Consider the following 20047-nt stretch of genomic DNA (forward strand, 5'->3'; position numbering starts at 1 on the left):
ACTGTAATAACCACCTTCATAGCTTCCAACTGTCAGATCAGATAGCTAATGTGCCCTATACATGCCAGAGCGTCGCTACAATCATGCATTCCGAATAGTAAATGTACTTAGGATTTTATGGTCTTACAAGTTGGAGCAGCCGTGCTGCACCCGCCCCCCGTTGGGGTAGAAATCGACGTGTCCAAGAGGCTGCGCCGCGCCCAGCCCGCCCAGGATCAGGGTCTCGCCGTTGGAGTGGATGACGTCCACGAAGGCGGCGTCGCCGCGGTCCAGCCGCGCGCGCGGGTCTTGGAACTCGAAGAGCGGGCCTGCCGGGTCTAGACCTGGAGTTACATGATAAATGATCAGAAATGTTGCTACCTAATGTTGGCTCTCACAAGATGGACTAGTCGTTTCGCAGCGTCCATTATATAATAGCAACATTAGCCTCGTGGTTAGATTTTCAAATCTGCAGGCAGCATATATCACTTTTGAACCTTAATGCCATTACATAGAATTGAAAACTGGCAAACCTTCATAATCCATAACTGTACAAATTGTATAATCTATTAACGTATGGCGAACCTGATACCCACATTAAATTTATATGCAGAATAGACGTCCGGTATACGTGCTATACTCGTATGTGTGCTTCAGATAGAAAAATGGAGGGGCTGAATTTAATAGAACCATTCCCGTTAGGGGCTGGTAGGAGTGGCTCAGCTATGGTACCTGTAATTCGACTAATATTCCTCAATTCTGATCCTGCAAAGCCAGCCACGTGCGCGCCCAGGCTGAACCCAATCAAGTGGACGTCTTCGAACCGTAGGTCTATGTGCTTCGCGAAACCTAAGAACACAAACATATTAGTAATAAGACGCATCACTGCTTTCCTAACTTACAATGAGCATACATCTAAGTAACATTCTAGGTACGCCTTCTTCATTGTATTGTACCTATCTATATTTCTTCATTGAATAAATATCGCCTTGGAATTTCCCGATCCGTTTGGCCTCACCTCTCTAGTGAATTTATCACAATCAGACGGTTCCGTATCGACGTAGTGGTATGCACTATAGTTTTAGATAACCCAGACTTATCTACATGTTGGCGTGGGCATCATGATCAACCTTTACAATCTACACCACAATGTGTACCAATGTACAGCAAGCTACAATACTGCATGGATACATTATGAATGAAATGCATTCTTCGAGCCTTCGAACCTTGCAGCAGCATGGCCCGCTGCTTGCCCACGAGCCTGGTGTTGGCGGCGGCGCGTAAGCAGTTCGGCATCGTGGCCCCGCCCTCCCAGTCCACTAAGACCAAGTTGCATTACTCCTGTAACCTATTCCGTCTACACCATGATGTCCTACAGGACATCCACCAACCAGAGTGATAACCAACTTTTCCAGGTTATCACTGTCTTTTCTAAATGTAAAACTCCATTATCATACCATAAATAATTATCAATACCTATATTGGAGCCTTACATTTAGTAAAGACAGTGATAACCTGGGAAAGTTGTTTATCACTGGTAAAATCGAAGCGAACGGCCGACCGAGACGCTGGAGCTCAATGCGATGGACAGACCAAATTCGGCGACAGTGAAAGAGGTGGCGGCAGATGGTCAAAGAGAAGTTGTTCCCTGGAAGTGGTCATGACCCTCAGTGTTGCGGAAACCGATGGTGGAGGAGGAGTCTTACCTTGCAGCAGCATGGCCAGCTGCTTGCCCACGAGCCTGGTGTTGGCGGCGGCGCGCAGGTAGTTTGGCATCGTGGCCCCGCCCTCCCAGTCCACACAGACGACGTTACATTCTTCCTGTAATATACAAAAATTACAGTTTAGAAACTCGTTTTACAGAGTACATGATTAAGTACCGCAATGTAACTGTGTGTGTGTAATAATATAAATGTGTTTTCTACGGCACCACAAGCGCGAGAGCCATGCTATTCTATTCTATTCTATTCTAATGACCCGAGTCGGCCGCGCGGCGTCGACTACTGACACGTCGCTTCTGGTCTCTGATGACTCACCACAGCCATGAGAGCAGACCTCATCTCGTACACCCAGACATTGTCGCAGTTTGAGCCGAAGCCGTGAACGATGACTCGTGTAGGTCGCGCCGCGTCGAAGGCGCGCGCTGCCCAACCCCAAGCTGCTGACATGTTGCTGGCTGACACCGCCAGCAGCGGCTGGTCGCCTCTGTAAGTAGGTAGGTTCCTAAGTAATTTATTCTGTTTCTGGAAACAGCGATTATGTTTATTCATTATGTTACAACAGCAGCAATATTATTATGTTGGTATACAAAGAGCAAGCGACTTAAATCAAAGCGTATGGGTTGATGGTTTAATCTTGCGCTCGAAGAGATGTCGACCAGCTTTTTTGCAGCAATTCATCAGCATTGTCCTCATCATCATCAGTCTGTTAAACGACACGCGGCACCTTCCGGTACCCAATCGCCATTTAAGAACTTGCTTTAGCGCAATTTCTGAAGGAGTGTGTGGACGTATTGCTTCTAACTATAATGTATAGTGGCTTCGTGGCTCATCTCGCGTAAGATCTATCTTTAGCTACAGATTAACAGAACATTGATTTGAACCACTGTTTACTGTTTTAAACTAAGTTACCTGCTGACGGTGGAGTAGAGCAGGAAGTGCGTGCCGACTTCATGCGGCGGGCTGGGCAGCGTCTCCAGGTAGGCGAACGGGCCCGAGTCCTCGAAGCAGCCGAACTCGCCGTAGCAGACGCTGCCTTGCGACCTTTTGCTCCTGCAGAAATATAAGCAAATTTAATGATTATGTTCTTTTAAACTATACTATCATTATTGCGCAGGCAACCAAAGCTTCAAAACCCATAGTACCATCTGCCTGGGGTTATCAATCATATTGAAATGAAGTGAAATATGTACGAAATATCATTTGATATTTACTAGTCGCTTTTCGGTGAAGAAAAACATCACGAGGAGACCGGACTAATCCCAATATAGTAGTAGATAGTTTGTTATTCAAGTAGCCGCTACCCATAAATATTACAATGCGCTTATGAACGTCAAATAATGCTACGCCGGCTCTAACGTTCACCTCTGATCGAGCAGATTTAAATCCCTTCCCAATTGGAGTAGGGTATCCCGATATGGGAACGGCAAGAAACTCGGCGAGACGCATCTTTTAAAAACATTACATCTTATTAACATATTTAAAATTAAAAAAATACAATTTAAATTACTATATAATTCTAATGTAAATTGAAATGTACGGCGAATTGTTTGTGGAAAAGATGACAAACCACCAAAGTTAGCTGGTTTTGTATACCTAATTAAGAATATTAAAATAACAATTAACTAGTACGTAACCAATTGCTACCTCCTACCTAAGCGAACGTTGTTACTTACAGGGTGGCGAATCCACCTTTCAGAAAGATTTCACGACTTGCGTCATTAAATCGTTTATGTAACTTAAAAGTTTCATGTTGTTTTTGTAACTGTCATGGTTGTCATGTCATTGTGAGTACAATGTACATGTACGTTATTGAATATTCATTTGCTTTGATCGAACGGAAGGTTAAAACTGATTGTAAACACTAAGAAAGGAGGTATCATAAATGTTGAGTATTTTATTTTATATTTAACAGGTATTACAGACGAATGAACTTGACTTTTAAATTTATGGTAATTTGGAAATACATTCATAGCAAGCTAGATACATACACACTAGGAAATGAGCTGTCTAGATTGTCCTTCAGATTCCTATTAAGTAGTAAAGTATTTTAGGTTTGCGATGTTCAATGATCTTTTACCTATTTAACGTGCATTTAACATGTACTTGATTGGTATGAGCGAAATCAATATTGGTTGACTGGTAGAGAATGCCTTAAGGCATTAAGTCCGCCATTTGTACCAATATTATGTATTGTGCAATAAAGATTAAATCAATAAATAAATAAATCAAATTCGATTTTATGCACGTTTTTAGGTTTCCGTAGCCAAATGGCAAAAAACGGAACCCTGTCTGTCTGTCCGGCCGTATGTCACAGCCACTTTTTTCCGAAACTATAAGAACTATACTGTTGAAACTTGGTAAGTAGATGTATTCTGTGAACCGCATTAAGATTTTCACACAAAAAAGAAAAAAACTATAAATTTTGGGAGTTCCCCATACTTAGAACTGAAACACAATTTTTTTTATTCATCAAAATAAGAGAATAATAAAACTATAAAAATATATGAAGTACATTACCATGCAAACTTCCACCGAAAATTGGTTTGAACGAGATCTAGTGAGTAGTTTTATTAAAAACGTCATAAATGGTACGGAACCCTTCATGGGCGAGTCCGACTCGCACATGGCCGCTTTTTTATATATTAATTAAACACTTCCACGGAGGGAATGTGTGCATAAAAAGTTCAAATAGACAATTACAGCTCAAAATCAAACTTTTTCTCACGAAGCGTTAATTAAGTGTTCGCAAAAACCTTTTCCCGTTCCGAGTACCTAGTTATTGTTGTATTGTCAAACACGAGTCATGTGAGCAAACACGATTTCCGAGCCGAGGGGATTGTCAACATTACCCTTACTATGAGTACTTATTACCACGGCTGCATTCCCCAGCGACTGCGTGAACTTATCGCTACGAATTGCTCGAACCAATAGTGACCGGTCAGTTTCTCAGGGGTCCAACGTTGGTAACACGATATTTCTGATACTGATGAATGACTTGCCATTTCTATCTTCTCACTCGCAGCTCATTATGTATTCAGACGATATCTGTGCCGTAGTGAGTGGGGATGAGCTCCGTATCAATGTCGAAACGGTAATAAATGAAGCTCTTGCACTGGTTTACTGCGAACGGTATGTAGCTCAACCTCGAAAAAACTAATATCCTTGGCAACTCATTGGCTACAAGTAAGACTACAAATTAAATCCCTGTAGTAATACAAAGCACTATCGTTGAGACCGTGAGCTGCGCGAGGTTCGTAGGCTTCATTATAGACAGTAGACTGCAGTGGCAGGAGCATATTGATTCCCTCTGTGCTAGGTTGAACTCTGGCTATTATGCCGTAACTAGACTCAAAGGCTCCTGGTCCCAAAATAATCTGCTAGCCGCCTACTACGCTTATTTTCATTCCCATCTTAACTATGGAATCGATCTTTGGGGTTTAGCTGCAGACCGTGATCGCCCTTTTATTATTCAAAAAGTCGTCCGGTCCATGTGCCGAGTACCGCCCGACGAACCGGCAAGAGATCGTTTTATTAAATTACGTATCCTAACAGTTCCCTCGCTCTTTATATTTGAGGTAGGAAAACTAATTCGGTGGAGCAGGAAACACTTGTCCGCGGCTACTACTACGCGTGAGTCGTCAAGACGACCGCAGGTACTAGTTATACCAAGGCACAGGCTTGCCAAAACAAAATTCTGTTGCAGAGTTCCTGGAGGATAAGTACCTATAATGTAAGAATTGTTATCACCCCATTACATTTGTTTTAAGAACTAGCTTTAAGAATAATTTTTAAGTATATACTTGCTATACCCTGTCCGGGTCCATGTGATACTCTAATCTTTTGTAACAACATATGTACCATGGTTTGCAATAAAGGAAAAAGGAAAAGGAAAAGGAAAAGGAAAACTGGTAACTTCTACCAAATTATAGGCCCGCGCATTCGCTAAGGCTAGTATTATTATTTGACTTCCTTAATTATTGAATATACTTTAGCCAAACGTATTGGAACGGGGTGTAGTTATTTTAATGACAATTTATTTTTTATTATTATTTTAACAATGTTTACATTTCCATACCTTTTGCATGAATGTATGGTGAATACAAATAAAGATATGAATATAAATATAAGCTAAACGAACTTAAAAATAAAATTACTCAAACATAACTATTGTTTAAATGGAATTAAGAACTCGTAGCTCACGGCAAAAAATACGTTCAAAATTGGCATTGGCGAATTTTTCTAATAATATTTTTTTGGGTTCCAGTTTTAATTTGATGTATGCGGAGTGAAATCTGGGCAAAGCTTTGAACATGTAAAAGGTAAAGAAATAAATAAACTGAAATTTTTTCGAACTGCAAATTTTAAAATCTATAATTGTCAATTATGCCGTTCATTTTCAGGGGCGTTGGAATCTTTCTCTTGAAATTATGGTCAATCTAGAAGAACACCGTCGCGAAACAGTATGTCATTTCTTCAGTACTATTTCCCTATGGCCGAAAGCGAAGATAGTTAAACATTTTGTGGAAACGGTTAGAGCTGTAGGCTGTAGGTCTGTTTATAATATTTTTGTGTCCTTATTCTTTACAAAAACTACCGCTAGAAAGTCTGGTTCAGGGATACATTCCAGCATTAATGGGGAATAATCATATGTCACTTAATGGAAATTCATGGCATGGTAACTATTATTTTGAGAACATCAATGGTCCAACGGACGAGAATGTGAAATATGTCGAGCATACGAAGCTTCCCAAAAAAGTGTTCCTTAGAAAAATCAAATTGTAACTAAAAAAATGCAATCGTTTGTGTTTTCGACGCCGATGAGTTTAACGTACAACTTAAGCCGTTAAAAGTCTCGCATTGCAGTAAACTTTACCTTTTTGTTTGAACTTGGCTGGACACGCTACCGCGTGTCTAGATAAAACGAGTGAGATGCACTGAAAAAATTAGTTTACACACATCGTAAACTCTTGGTAAGGGTACTGCAGTCGCAGGCGCATATCGTGGTGAATTAATGAATGTGCGATAGAAAGTGCTGCGGCGATACGGTGAAAGTAATGCTTATTCGGCTTTAATTGTCTTTTTATATCTGGGACTGTGTTTACTGTTTATTGATTGTCGTTTTATTAACCCCATTCGTGTAGGTAATAAATTACGTGATTTGACTAGAGCACGTGAAAGATCTTCTAGTATTTTAGGTATGTCTATCGATCGTCAATTCTAGTATTAAATTGTTGTAATTAGTACCTTAGTGCAGAAACTTTTACAACAAATAACAAATTTTCAAATTTTCCCCGTAATTATAATACGAGTGTGAACTAGTAGGGTACCTATTGATATCATGCTCAAATGATGTGTACATATGTCGTGGCGAGGTCTTAGAATTTATCATTACACGATGTGCCAATAATTTCGTGAAAGGATCGGTTGGCCACATGCCACATCGTAAAAATGTCAAACCTAACCTAACCATATCTCTCTCTTAATTTAAAGATCAAGGCTCTTGTCAGTGGAGTAGAGGCTAGTTTTCGTGGTCCTCGGCCAAGTTCTTTAGATCCCTGTAAGACACGACATTGCTCGTGGTTTTCCTCTTCCTCTTCTACCTTCGATCTTGCCTTCCAAAATAGTTTTAAAGAAAATGTCGTATCTTATCAAGTAACCTATCATTTTGCCTCGTCCATTCTCTATGGTCCTTAGTAGGTTTCTCCTCTATCCAGCAATTCGCAGCACCATATCATGAAGTGATAAATTCTAAAATGACATTTCATGAAATGATCAAATTCTATGTAGTCCATTGAATAAAAAGTTCTAGAGTGCGTGAGTTAGTAACGTAAGATGTTTCTTCGGAAACATGTCAAGAGTCCCTAGGTAATAAACATACTAAAACCCCGGGACACTAGGAGGAGCCCCGGAGTGGGGGGAGGGGGGGAAAGGGTCCATTTTCTCATTTTTCGCTTAAATCTCAAAAACGGTACATGTTAGAGAAAAACTTTCAAGGAAAAGTTGAAAGGCCATACAATTATCTACAAGTTGTACCTAAATCATTTTTTTCTATTCCCAGCCGTTTCTGAGTTACACGCAGTAAAAAATGATTTTGGCTCAAACAATTTCCCCATACTACATACCCATGTTTATCACATCAATCGATCAAAAAATATTTCTTTCTTCCAAAAAACTCAAATGTGCAACTTGTGACCGGTACTGATAGATTGCTCTTAATTAGGTCTATAATTGGTAAAATAAACACATTCCTCCATGGAAGCCTTTAGGAGGAATCGATTGTCAAAATATTATATTAGGGTAGTTTGAGTTACTGAACTTGATCTTTTTATTTTTTTCTTCCAAAAAACTCAAAAGTGCAACTTGTGACCGGTACAGATAGATTGCTCATAATTAGATCTATCATTGATAAAAATACCAGATTCCACCACGGAGGCGTTTACGGGGAATTGAATTTTATTAGGGTAGTTACGCTACTTGAACTTTTTATTTTTTTTCTTCCAAAAAGCTCAAAAGTGCAACTTGTGACCGGTACTGATAGATTGCTCTTAATTAGGTCTATCATTGGTAAAAAAAACACATTCCTCCATGGAAGCCTTTAGGAGGAATCGATTGTCAAAATATTATATTAGGGTAGTTACGCAACTTGACCTTTTTATTTTTTTTCTTCCAAAAAGCTCAAAAGTGCAATTTGTGACCGGTACCGATAGATTGCTCATAATTAGGTCTATCATTGATAAAAAAACCAGATTCCAACATGGAGGCGTTTAGGAGGAATTGAATTTTATTAGGGTAGTTACGATAACCCTAAGTTGGTAAAATAAAGTTTTCGAATTGTTCACCTTTCATGGGATGTAGCTCGAAAACGGCTGGGAATAGAAAAAAATGATTTAGGTACAACTTGTAGATAATTTTATGGCCTTTCAACTTTTCCTTGAAAGTTTTTCTCTAACATGTACCGTTTTTGAGATTTAAGCGAAAAATGAAAAAATGGACCCTTTCCCCCCCTCCCCCCACTCCGGGGCTCCTCCTAGTGTCCCGGGGTTTTAGTATGTTTATTACCTAGGGACTCTTGACATGTTTCCGAAGAAACATCTTACGTTACTAACTCACGCACTCTAGACCCCCCTTGGAGGGACTCATTCAATGGACTAATGATCTAGCCACACCACATGCATTATTCTTGTTACAAGAGACTCGCGTGTAGATTATGTTTTCCAAAATTTGCTATAACTTTTAAATTAATCAAATGTTATTAGGAAGGCGTGCCGTTATGCAAAAATGTGCTAACCGACATTTATTTTGCAATATGATGTGAACTTTAAGCATCACTATTTTGGGTTGTCATCTTATTAAATAATGCATGTGGGTTGACACATAAAGGTGCGACCAGACCGTAGCTTAAAAAGCGGCCAAGTGCGAGTCGGACTCGCCCATGAAGGGTTCCTTTATGACGTATTAAAAAAAACTACTTAAACTACTAGATCTCGTTCAACATTTTACCACTTTGGACACACATTTTACCACTTTGGTAGTGTCTCTCGCGCAAACTATTCACTTTAGAAAAAATTATATTAGGAACCTAAATATCATTTTTGAAGACCTATCTACCTATTTTTTTAATTTTATGACGTATTAAAAAAAACTACTCACTAGATCTCGTTCAAAACAATTTTCGTTAGAAGTTTGCATCGTAATGTATATCATATATTTTTTTTAGATTTTTCATTCTGTTATTTTAGAAGTTACAGGGGGGGGGACACACTTTTTTTTACTTTGGGAGGTTCTCTCGCGCAAACTATTCAGTTTAGAAAAAAATGATATTAGAAACCTTAATATCATTTTGAAGACCTATCCATAGATACCCCACATGTATGGGTATGTTGAAAAAAAAAATTTTTTTTTAATTTCCTGACGTATTTAAAAAAAACTACTTACTAGATCTCGTTCAAAACAATTTTCGTTAGAAGTTTGCATCGTAATGTATATCATATATTTTTTTTAGATTTTTCATTCTGTTATTTTAGAAGTTACAGGGGGGGGGACACACTTTTTTTTACTTTGGGAGGTTCTCTCGCGCAAACTATTCAGTTTAGAAAAAAATGATATTAGAAACCTTAATATCATTTTTGAAGACCTATCCATAGATACCCCACATGTATGCGTATGTTGAAAAAAAAAAAAAATTTTTTTAATTTCATGACGTATTTAAAAAAAACTACTAACTAGATCTCGTTCAAACCAATTTTCGGTGGAAGTTTACATGGCAATGTATATCATATATTTTTTTTAGATTTTTCATTCTGTTATTTTAGAAGTTACGGGGGGGGGGGGGGGGGCCACACATTTTACCACTTTGGAAGGGTCTCTCGCGCAAACTATTCATTTTAGAAAAAAATGATGTTAGAAACCTCAATATCATTTTTGAAGACCTATCCATAGATACCCCACACGTATGGGTTTGATGAAAAAAGATTTTTTGAGTTTCAGTTCTAAGTATGGGGAACCCCCAAAATTTATTGTTTTTTTTCTATTTTTGTGTGAAAATCTTAATGCGGTTCATAGAATACATCCACTTACTAAGTTTGAACAGTACAGCTCTTATAGTTTCGGAAAAAAGTGGCTGTGACAGAATCGGACAGACAGACGGACATGACGAATCTATAAGGGTTCCGTTTTTTGCCATTTGGCTACGGAACCCTAAAAACGGTCACGTTACGGAATCGCAGTGACGCGTGGTATGCGTACCGTTTTTGACGCATGCTCCCCACACCGCTGCTTAAAAAACGGTGACGGTACGGAATCGCAGTGACGTGCTTCACGCGAATCTTTTTTGTTCGCAAATCTTTGCGTAAAAAACGCTGCTTTTACAAAACAGTTGCGTCTTTTACGTCACCGGTGTGGTGTCTGCCATAAGATCTCCGTGTAATATTTTTTGCGATTTTTACGCAGATCAATTTACGGTGCGTCAGCGTATTTTAAGCAGCGGTGTGGGGAGCATGCGTCAAAAACGGTACGCATACGACGCGTCACTGCGATTCCGTAACGTGACCGTTTTTAGGGTTCCGTAGCCAAATGGCAAAAAACGGAACCCTTATAGATTCGTCATGTCCGTCTGTCTGTCCGATTCTGTCACAGCCACTTTTTTCCGAAACTATAAGAGCTGTACTGTTCAAACTTAGTAAGTGGATGTATTCTATGAACCGCATTAAGATTTTCACACAAAAATAGAAAAAAAACAATAAAACAAAAAAATAATAAACTGCGATTCCGTATCGTGACCGTTTTTTAAGCTGCGGTCTGGTCGCACCTTTATTGCCTAATAGCATCCTAATAACAGCGCCTGCATTTCATGTCAATAGAAAAACAAACGCTTGCGCGATGTAGAGATCGCACCGCACAAAACAGCGACATCTCTAGAGCTATTGGGTAGACTCTCACCTTGTGCTAGCTCTCTTCTGTTCCCAAACCTTCATGGAGGCTCGGACGGCGGCGAGCATCTCGGCGTCGTGCTGCTCGTCCTGCGCCTCCTCGGCCGCCGTGGCGAGTCGCCCGGCGCCGCGCCATGATTCCAATTCTGCATCTGCAATAAAATTGTAATTTTTACAATGTACAGAGCTTCTAACCCTTTGAACGCGCAACGCGCCGCGAACCAACTTTGCGCGGCGCTGCATCATGAACCTTCTCGGAAAGCACGAAGGATGATATTTCGCTGTAGCAGCGCGTGTCATTTGACATCATTGGCGGTCAAAGGGAATCGATTACTGCATTTAGGGCACGAAGCTTGCTGAGTAAATTAAGACAATTGGCTACTTAGCTGTTTTTGAGTTATCGCAAAAAGTTTTCCCTTCATAGTAAAAAGACTTACTTTAATTAGGTACTGATTATGCAAATTTGCCTATTTGTTTAACTCGGGTCAAAGGTACCGTTTCATCCCTTGGTTAACAATTTACTATACTTTAAGCTCCAGTTTAGCTTATAGTGACGGAAGAGTAACTACGGAACCCTACACTGAGCGTGGCCCGACATGCTCTTGGCCGGTTATTTGTAAATAATGTCAATCGATCTTGATTTTCCTGAGGATCAAATGTGTATATAGGGCTCATTGCATTCAAGCAACACGAAGGTCAGAAATGAGAGTTAAAGTCTGACGCTCGCACTCGACGATTGAAACGCCTCTAACAAAATGATAATGTAATGTGACGTCACATTACATTAGTCTGTCCTAAATGTATGGAAAATCAAGAAAATTGCTAATTTGTAATATTGCGTTTATCTATATAATTGTCATACAATCAATAACATTTAAGGAATCGAATGGTATAATTTTCTTTTTTATATTTAAAAAGTAAAAAAAAAAACTTTTTTTAGCCTTTAAAGCGTTGTATTTTTTTATTTTCTCAATATGTCTTTTTAAACTCCAGTTTTTTTATAATGAATGGCCCACTTTCTATCCATTTAGCTAAATTTTGTTATAATATTCAACATGTGTCAAGTACCCAATTGAAAAGCTAATTATGTCACCATACTTCTCAAAACTGCGTTGATGTCTTTTGATCGTTACCGTGAGTAATGTGTTATACGTGTGTACGCAAGGGCGGATCCACCGTTGTGGGCACGATGGGCATGCCCACAACCCTAATAGAGTGCCCTATTGATACGCCAAAAAAAAAATTAAATTAAAATACGCCGATTTTTGTTTCGCAGACGTTTTGGCAGAATTTTACTACGCAGAGTAGTCAGGTGGCAACTTGGCATAACATTGATAAGCAGATTTACTTTTCGTAGAATAATTGTTTGGTAACCGTCACAATTACCCGAGACACCTTTGGTCAAAACACGATAGGTAGTGTTTTTTGTCTTAGTTAGAAATAAGCAATAGGAGTTTTTTAGCGTAGTTATAGGTATGTATCTAAACAGGGACTGCAATAATTCGTTTGCGATTTTCAATACATTACCTTTTACGCCATAATATGTGTATGTATGCAGTATAAGTAAAGAGGCCCACAGATTACCAGTTCGCCGGACGATAAAAGCTGACAATTGTGAATAACTGACAGGCCGATATCGTCCGGCGAACTGGTAATCAGTGGGCAATTAAGTACCGCAATTGCTAAATTACTAACTGTTTTTATTATTAATTAGACTTTCTTCGAAATTAAATTAAAAAAAAAAACATTACTCGAGTAAATGCCTGCGGTAATGCTGAACAAATAGCATAACAATGTTTTTTTGCAAACCAATTTTTAGTCATTTCCGTATTTCAAAAAAAAATATATTACCATTTTTTTCATCGAATTATTTAGTTGCTAAGGTAAGTAAATCAAATCAAAACGTTACAAGCCTAACATTTGACAAATAAATAATTTATTTAGTCATTTTTAATATATTGCTGTCTTTGTTTGGTATAAAGCAAAAAGATTTAACTTAAGAATTAAATAGTAACTTAACCAAACAGTCTTTTTAGACAAAAGTTCGTTTTTGTGGGGGTCGCAGCTCGCAGCTCTAACCTAACCCGCTTTTCCGGCAACAGTTTGTCTTTGTGGGGGTCGCAGTTCTAACCTAACCTGCTTTTCTGGCAACAGTTCGTCTTTGCGGGGGTCGTAGTTCTAACCTCATCCTATCCAGTTTTTCTGGCAACGATTTGTCTCTCTGGGGTCGCAGATGTAACCAAACCTGCTTTTCTGGTAACGGTTTGTCTTTATGGGATATAATATTTGTTGGGAAATGAAATTTGGTTAAAAATATTTTGGTAAAATAGCAATATCTCACAATTCTTCCAATAATGTACCTATATTCTGTTAATTTACACAAAAGCGAATTGAACGGTATTATATGTGAACCAAGACTACCAAACCACAAAATACCTACCTGTTTTGTGACCAAACGTTAGTCGTCAAAAAGTTACATCTAGGTTCGAATAAATTCCTCTGCGAAACTATGTTCGGCGAAACTTTGTCAGGGAATCGATAATCTACTAAAAATTGGTCGGGGAATCATTAGGTATCCCCCTCATAGACTTGTAACAGTTGTAATGTTACACTTTCACAGTCTATCGAGATCGATAGGCTGATGATCGTTCATGAGGGAGTTCGTACTCCGACTCAAGTTTACTGCGGTGTTCCACAAGGATCGGTATTAGGCCCGTTGCTGTTTATTGTTTTTATTAATGATCTTCCATATAATATATCGTTTGGCAAAGCATACCTCTATGCAGACGATACCAGTATAATAATTCAAAATAATGACATTGCCTCACTCGAAGCTGATACAACTCTCACTTGGACACAATTGTTACACTGGTTTCAAAGTAATGGTCTCAAAATGAATTTAGATAAAACTAACTACATGACTTTTTGCAGACATACAAACAGCATTTCCTATGAGCTTCCATTACCTATTTCAAGAGTGGAAAACACAAAATTTCTCGGTATTGAATTAGACAATCAATTGCGCTGGTCAAACCAAATAGATGTGCTAAGAAAAAGACTAGCTAGTGCTGGTTATGCGTTAAGAAACCTATCCAAGATTTTGAATCCAACAGACCTGAGGGCTGTTTATTTTGCACATTTTGAGAGCATTCTAAGATATGGTCTGGAGGTATGGGGTAACAGTGTTCTAATAAATACCATCTTAATATTACAAAAGAAAGCTGTAAGATGTATTGATAAAGCTAAGCCCCTGGAACACTGTCGCCCACTTTTTGTTAAACATAAGATAATGACCGTCATTTCATTATACATCTTCTCAATTAGCATATTTATTTACAAAAACAAATCTAATTACCAGTGTAAATCCAATAACAGATTGCATGCCTTAAGAAATAAAAATGATATTATTTTACCAAAATCAAATAATTATATTCATTTTAAAAGAAGTATTGAGTACAATGGAATCAAAATTTTTAATTTTTTAAGTAATGACATAAAAGAGTGCACTAATTTAAATGAATTCACAAAAAGGCTAAAATGTTATTTAATAAACAGACCTTATTACTCCTTGCAGGAATATTTCCAGAAACTGTATGAATAGTAATAATATTTTATTTAAATTTGTTAATACTCGTAATAATTTTCTTAGCTTCAGAATTACCGAACTATTAGCTATAGAAATTTAATGTCATCGTAAACTTAGGCTAAATGTATTACCTAGTGTAAGTTTTGCATGCCAAGTGTGGCAGAACATGCATTCATGTAACCTATCTACTGACATGACAAATTGTAATATCTGTGTAATGTTCTAGCAAAATAAATGATTCTGATTCTGACTCGCACTTTACTTGGCCGATTTTCGGGTAGCTGTGACCACAACCTTTCTTGAGGGCTGGATCCGCGCCTGTGTGTACGTAATAAAATAAACATTAGAGAAGTCTAAACAGTGGCAGCATGGTTCCATTTTTGTCACCTGTCACTATACCCGTCACTTTCGCACTTATATACTTGTTAGAACGTGACAGACATGGTGACAAATGATAAAGAGCCGACCATCTTAACCCTACAGTTCAGGTTCAGACAGAAGTGTCATAGAGTATTCAATTTTAAAATATTACATTATAATTTGATATATGAAATTAAATTAGACTAGTAGAAAAAGTTCATTTAGGAATAGAAAAAAATCATTTAGATGTCCTAGATAGGTAATAGGGATATACGGACACATTTTTAAGTATTTCATACTAGTCCTGAACTAAGCAAAGCTTGGCGTTAAGGAAAACAGGAAGGAATGTACACAATAATATAATATGTAACTAAATAAATGCTCAAATACACATAAAAAATGTACACATTGGAACAGTTTGTTCCGAACAAATATTTGTTCTAATCACGCACATAGCCAGTTTCGCCGGTGGGTAAGAACTATTTATTATATAATCTGTGCCGGTGGGGCCATTGCAAAATTAGATTGTAACTAAGATTGAAAATAGACACAATATAAACATTGTTCTTAATCGTATCAAATTGATTGCGAATTCATTCGTGAGCTTACTAATCAATTAATCGGACTGAATTTGATATAATCGGATTTAGTGAAATTTTGATAAACTGTATTTATGAAATTTTGATATGATTTAGAATAGGGTTGTTTCCATCTACAAATCTTAGGGCAGAATTGTATCCCAATAAATTCTTTTGGATTATAAGAACATGTTAAACTACTTTTAGGGGACCTGTAATGACCATATTTTTGTAAATATTGAATTTAAAATATCTTTTGGCACACGTCACGTGACCAAACTCGAAACGTCATTGAAGATTCTGATGACGTCACAACTCTCGGATTGACAGTTGATAGTTAGGCGATAAACAACAAATGACAAATGTCAGTTGACAGTTCGTATCTTCTACGTGTGTATGTAGTTATGTGTCAAACCGTAAACTGTGACGTCACACAATTTTCAAAGAGCCTTTTGGGCACGAAAGCATCTGTCAAAATATATTTTGTTAATTTAACATATTTAAAGCCGTTTTTAGTATAAAAGTTGAATTTTAGGGCAACTTTTAGTTAATATAGAACGTAATACAAGCGTTTCAAAAAATTGGAAACAACCCTTATGTAATTCTTAGGCTATAATTACATTAATTACTAATAATGTTTTCTTGAAAGAAATTTTACAATCGGATACTTTTCAATTATAATTAGATTCAGATTATTATAAATAATTGTATATTACTTCAATTTTATTTGAATGTAATCATAAGAATTTTTAGTTATCACCTATTTCATCATCAACTGATACTGGGCAAATCGGATAGTTTGAATAGCGGGGAAACATGCCACCCAGCCAAACAAGACGTCCGAGGCAGGCCACAAAAATGTAGTCATATAAAACTGTAGCACAACGATCCCGACTATCGGGTCGTCGGGCCTGGGAACGAAATTATAAAATACCCGATAGTCGGGTTTTCGGCACAGAATGGGCCAACTGTTTGGTTTCTGAATACTTTCATCATGTATTTCTGTTAAGGGTGCAAGTGTCAAGTAAACGTCATAATTTCATACAAGTTTGACGTTTAAAATAACACGTGCACCGTCTGTGCTATCAAATTCGCTGCCAACTTATCTTGGTCCGACTCTAAGTGTGGTGTGCTCAATAAAGCGAGGCGATACTTTACTCCGGGGCAAAGACTGCTACTATATAAATCGCAAGTCAGACCCCACATGGAGTACTGCTGTCACCTTTGGGCAGGAGCACCTGCATGCCAGCTTGGACCCTTCCACTCAGTCCAAAGGCGCGCTGTACGAATCGTTGACAATCCCAAACTCACAAGCGATTGAACCATTAAGTCTAAGGAGAGACTTTGCCTCCTTGTGTGTGTTCTACCGCTTGTACAATGGGCTGTGCTCTAAAGCCACTTTCTATCACCGCACCGCTCGCCGTCGGCAGGGTGTTCATCCTCATACCCTAGAGCCTTAATGGCCGCGCACTGTGCGGTTTAAGAGGAACTTTCTCCCGCGGACGCTCCGGATGTGGAATGAGCTCCCTACCGAGGTTTTCCCGAGGGTATACAGTATGGGGTTCTTCAAAAAGGAGGGTACAGGTTTTTAAAGGGTCGGCAACGCGCATTTACATGCCATACCATTAGGTGTTACCACCCCTGGAGTTGCAGGCGTCCATACGCTACGGTGACTGCTTACCATCAGGCGGGCCGTATGCTTGTTTGCCACCGACGTGGTATTTAAAAAAAAAGTACCTATAAATATTAGAATTTTTAATTTTTCAATTCGCTCAGAAAATAAGAGCTTTATTTACAAAACAGTGCAAGCAGTGCGTTCACTTAACGGGTACTGAGACGTAGAATTTTACAAGTACTTAATAGATATCAGACAGAGCCAGTAAGTCAGTAACCTGAATGTGCAGTAGTTTTTGTCCGTCGTGGCCCGGGGCAGTATGTGGCTCAGTAGGCCCTGCGAAAGCAGGCCGCTCCAGGTAGGGTGGGAAACTCAGACCGTGGTTCAATGGATTATGAACGGACGTTCCCAGAACTGCTCAGATTTCTTATGGTCATTAATGATAATACATATGGTACCGTGCGACTCGTTTGTGTTAGCTTATTAATTATGTGTGAAGTTGTAGATATACTAACCTTTCGACGTTTTATATTACATAAAAAGGAATACGCACAAAATTAGAAAGTTAATTATATCACAGCTAGGTATTTTTCACTGCAGGAGTTTTTTGGTGATACTTCCGGGAGTAAATAGTACTTTGAATCGCAATTTATTAAAGTTATATTTCAAATTTATGCGCTTATCTTGCATTAAAAGCGACTTTGCATATAGAGCTATATTAAATTTTAACGCTATAATTAATAGGGCTATTGTTAGGGAATCAACAAATAGCATTGTAATCCAGCGGAGCGGACATCTGATAAATGATTCCTCACATCTTCGCTCCGCCCCGCCTCATTGGACTGGCAGCCTTAACCAGAATCATCACACACCGATAGACAAACATAGGTACGGCAGCGGAAGATATAAATATCGTCTTGGTTTTGTTGCAGTTGGGTTAACCTAATAAAACCTGGCAGAATCGTATCAATAAGTATATAGTAGGTACTACAGAGTTAAGTGACCTCCCTGCATAGAAATTTGTTTACAGGGGGGGTCACTTAACTCTGCAGCTTACTGTACATTACTGCAGAGGCTTCATATACTTACTTTCTTAAGGTGCATTCGCTATGGCGTTTAAAGATAGCACACGATTTTAAACTGAATAGACATATGGATGCATGTGTCCCGGTATATTTGACCAACTGTCAGTCACTAATTATTGGATGCTGACTGTACATGCCGCTGATAAGTACCTATAATATGGGTTTGAAAGAAAAAAATACTCGCGATGAACTATTGTAGTCCATCGTATGTCGTCGACAATTACGACACACCGTGACGACTCCGGTCCGGGCCTGGAGCCCTAACGTAAAGCATTGTTCAGTTTCAAGCCTCTTCTTGCGCAACGAGTGATGACATCCATTGTCGGCCTAAAGATGTTTCGTCTCGTGTTGTTAAGGAGGTATTGTAAGTATTGCGTCAGTGAACTTTCGGAAAAGTACCTAAATCGAATCAAGAATATACAGTTACATCTACCTCAATATTAAGAGGGAAAAATAACTTTGCGATCCTAACCGAATCAACGTACGAACCGACCGAAAATTTCCATTTCGGGGGAAAACTGTTTTCACTTACAAAATCTTAAAAAATCACTTAAATTTTAATATCGATCGCTTCAGCATGATATATTTTAGGTATATAGGTTTCGCTTTAAAAAAAAACACAGTTTTTATAAAACAAACGGCTTAATTCGACCAAGTTTTAATCACATTTTATACGTTTGTTGCGAGTGGAAATTTCATCAAAAATGTACGTATGTTCGCTGTTCGGATCGCAAAGCTTATGCTAGAGTATGTAGATATAACCTGCAGGAGGGCGTGAAGGAAAAAAAAACAAAATTTCGTCGCCTTTCTATCGCTCTTCTAGAAATCTATTTATAGATTTTCGTTTATCGTGGTAGGATCACAGTGCCGGAAGAGGCGGTGTTTCAACGAACTCACGCAACTTTAATTTGCGGGTTTAGACAAAGATTGAGTGATTATTAATTCATTAACTTTAATCCTTGATCTAATTTATGCGTCTTGTCTAGTATATTTACCTATCCTATGCCTACTCTGTGACTTAGTATCGGGCATTTGTAATGGAAGCCTATACTCGCATATGCGGAACTCAGACCTACCTATAACCTCGTAACCAATCTGACATCAGTAGGATGGCATATGACGCTACGTGGATTGTCAAGCGTGTGTGATACCGGCGGTACACACTCGTCGAGAGATCCCGAGATGGGCCGAGGACGAGTGTGTACATACTGCTCCCTTCTCGTCTCGTCACGCCCTTCTCCGATCGGATCAGAGCGGTGCTGAGACTCTCAAGCAAGTACAGACGGTATTATAGATCACTGCTAAGCTACACTTGTAGTGCTACGTTATGCTACGTTATAGTCGAGTAGTAAATGTACCAATTAATTGTGTCAACTCTACTCTTACATTTAATAGATTTATTTTTTCATCACGCGTAATAAATTTGTGGGTAGATACTTCTGCAGCATCAGGATTTCAAGGGTTAATATTATGAGCCGCAACCCAACCTGCAAAGAGGTGCGTGTGGCTCGCGAACCCAGTTTGCAGACCCCTAGCAATCCTGGCATGGAATGTTCAAATTGTAAGAAGAAACTTACATTTAGCTGTCACGAACGAGGCAGCGGCGAGGAGCGCGAGCAGCCGCGGGACGTGTGCAGCCATCCATGCGGCCCGGCATTCACGACCTGTCGACAATTTTATGGAATTGAATTGATT

At 38.7% G+C, this 20047-nt stretch overlaps 1 protein-coding gene across 1 annotated transcript in view; it reads right to left on the reverse strand.

Annotated features, from left to right (window-relative positions):
- LOC133520214 (uncharacterized) overlaps nucleotides 1–20047 on the reverse strand; it is a 51961-nt gene that overhangs the window by 5298 nt on the left and 26616 nt on the right. The window contains exons 2-8 of the mRNA XM_061854586.1: nucleotides 19930–20016; nucleotides 11139–11280; nucleotides 2610–2750; nucleotides 2016–2184; nucleotides 1686–1800; nucleotides 712–828; nucleotides 128–323 (exon numbers count right to left, since the gene is read on the reverse strand). Of these exons, the coding sequence (XP_061710570.1) occupies nucleotides 128–323; nucleotides 712–828; nucleotides 1686–1800; nucleotides 2016–2184; nucleotides 2610–2750; nucleotides 11139–11280; nucleotides 19930–19993 (944 nt within the window). The 5' untranslated portion in view covers nucleotides 19994–20016. The remainder of the gene's footprint in view (nucleotides 1–127; nucleotides 324–711; nucleotides 829–1685; nucleotides 1801–2015; nucleotides 2185–2609; nucleotides 2751–11138; nucleotides 11281–19929; nucleotides 20017–20047) is intronic.

This window comes from Cydia pomonella, chromosome 7, assembly GCF_033807575.1.
Source record: "Cydia pomonella isolate Wapato2018A chromosome 7, ilCydPomo1, whole genome shotgun sequence".
NCBI lineage: Eukaryota > Metazoa > Arthropoda > Insecta > Lepidoptera > Tortricidae > Cydia > Cydia pomonella.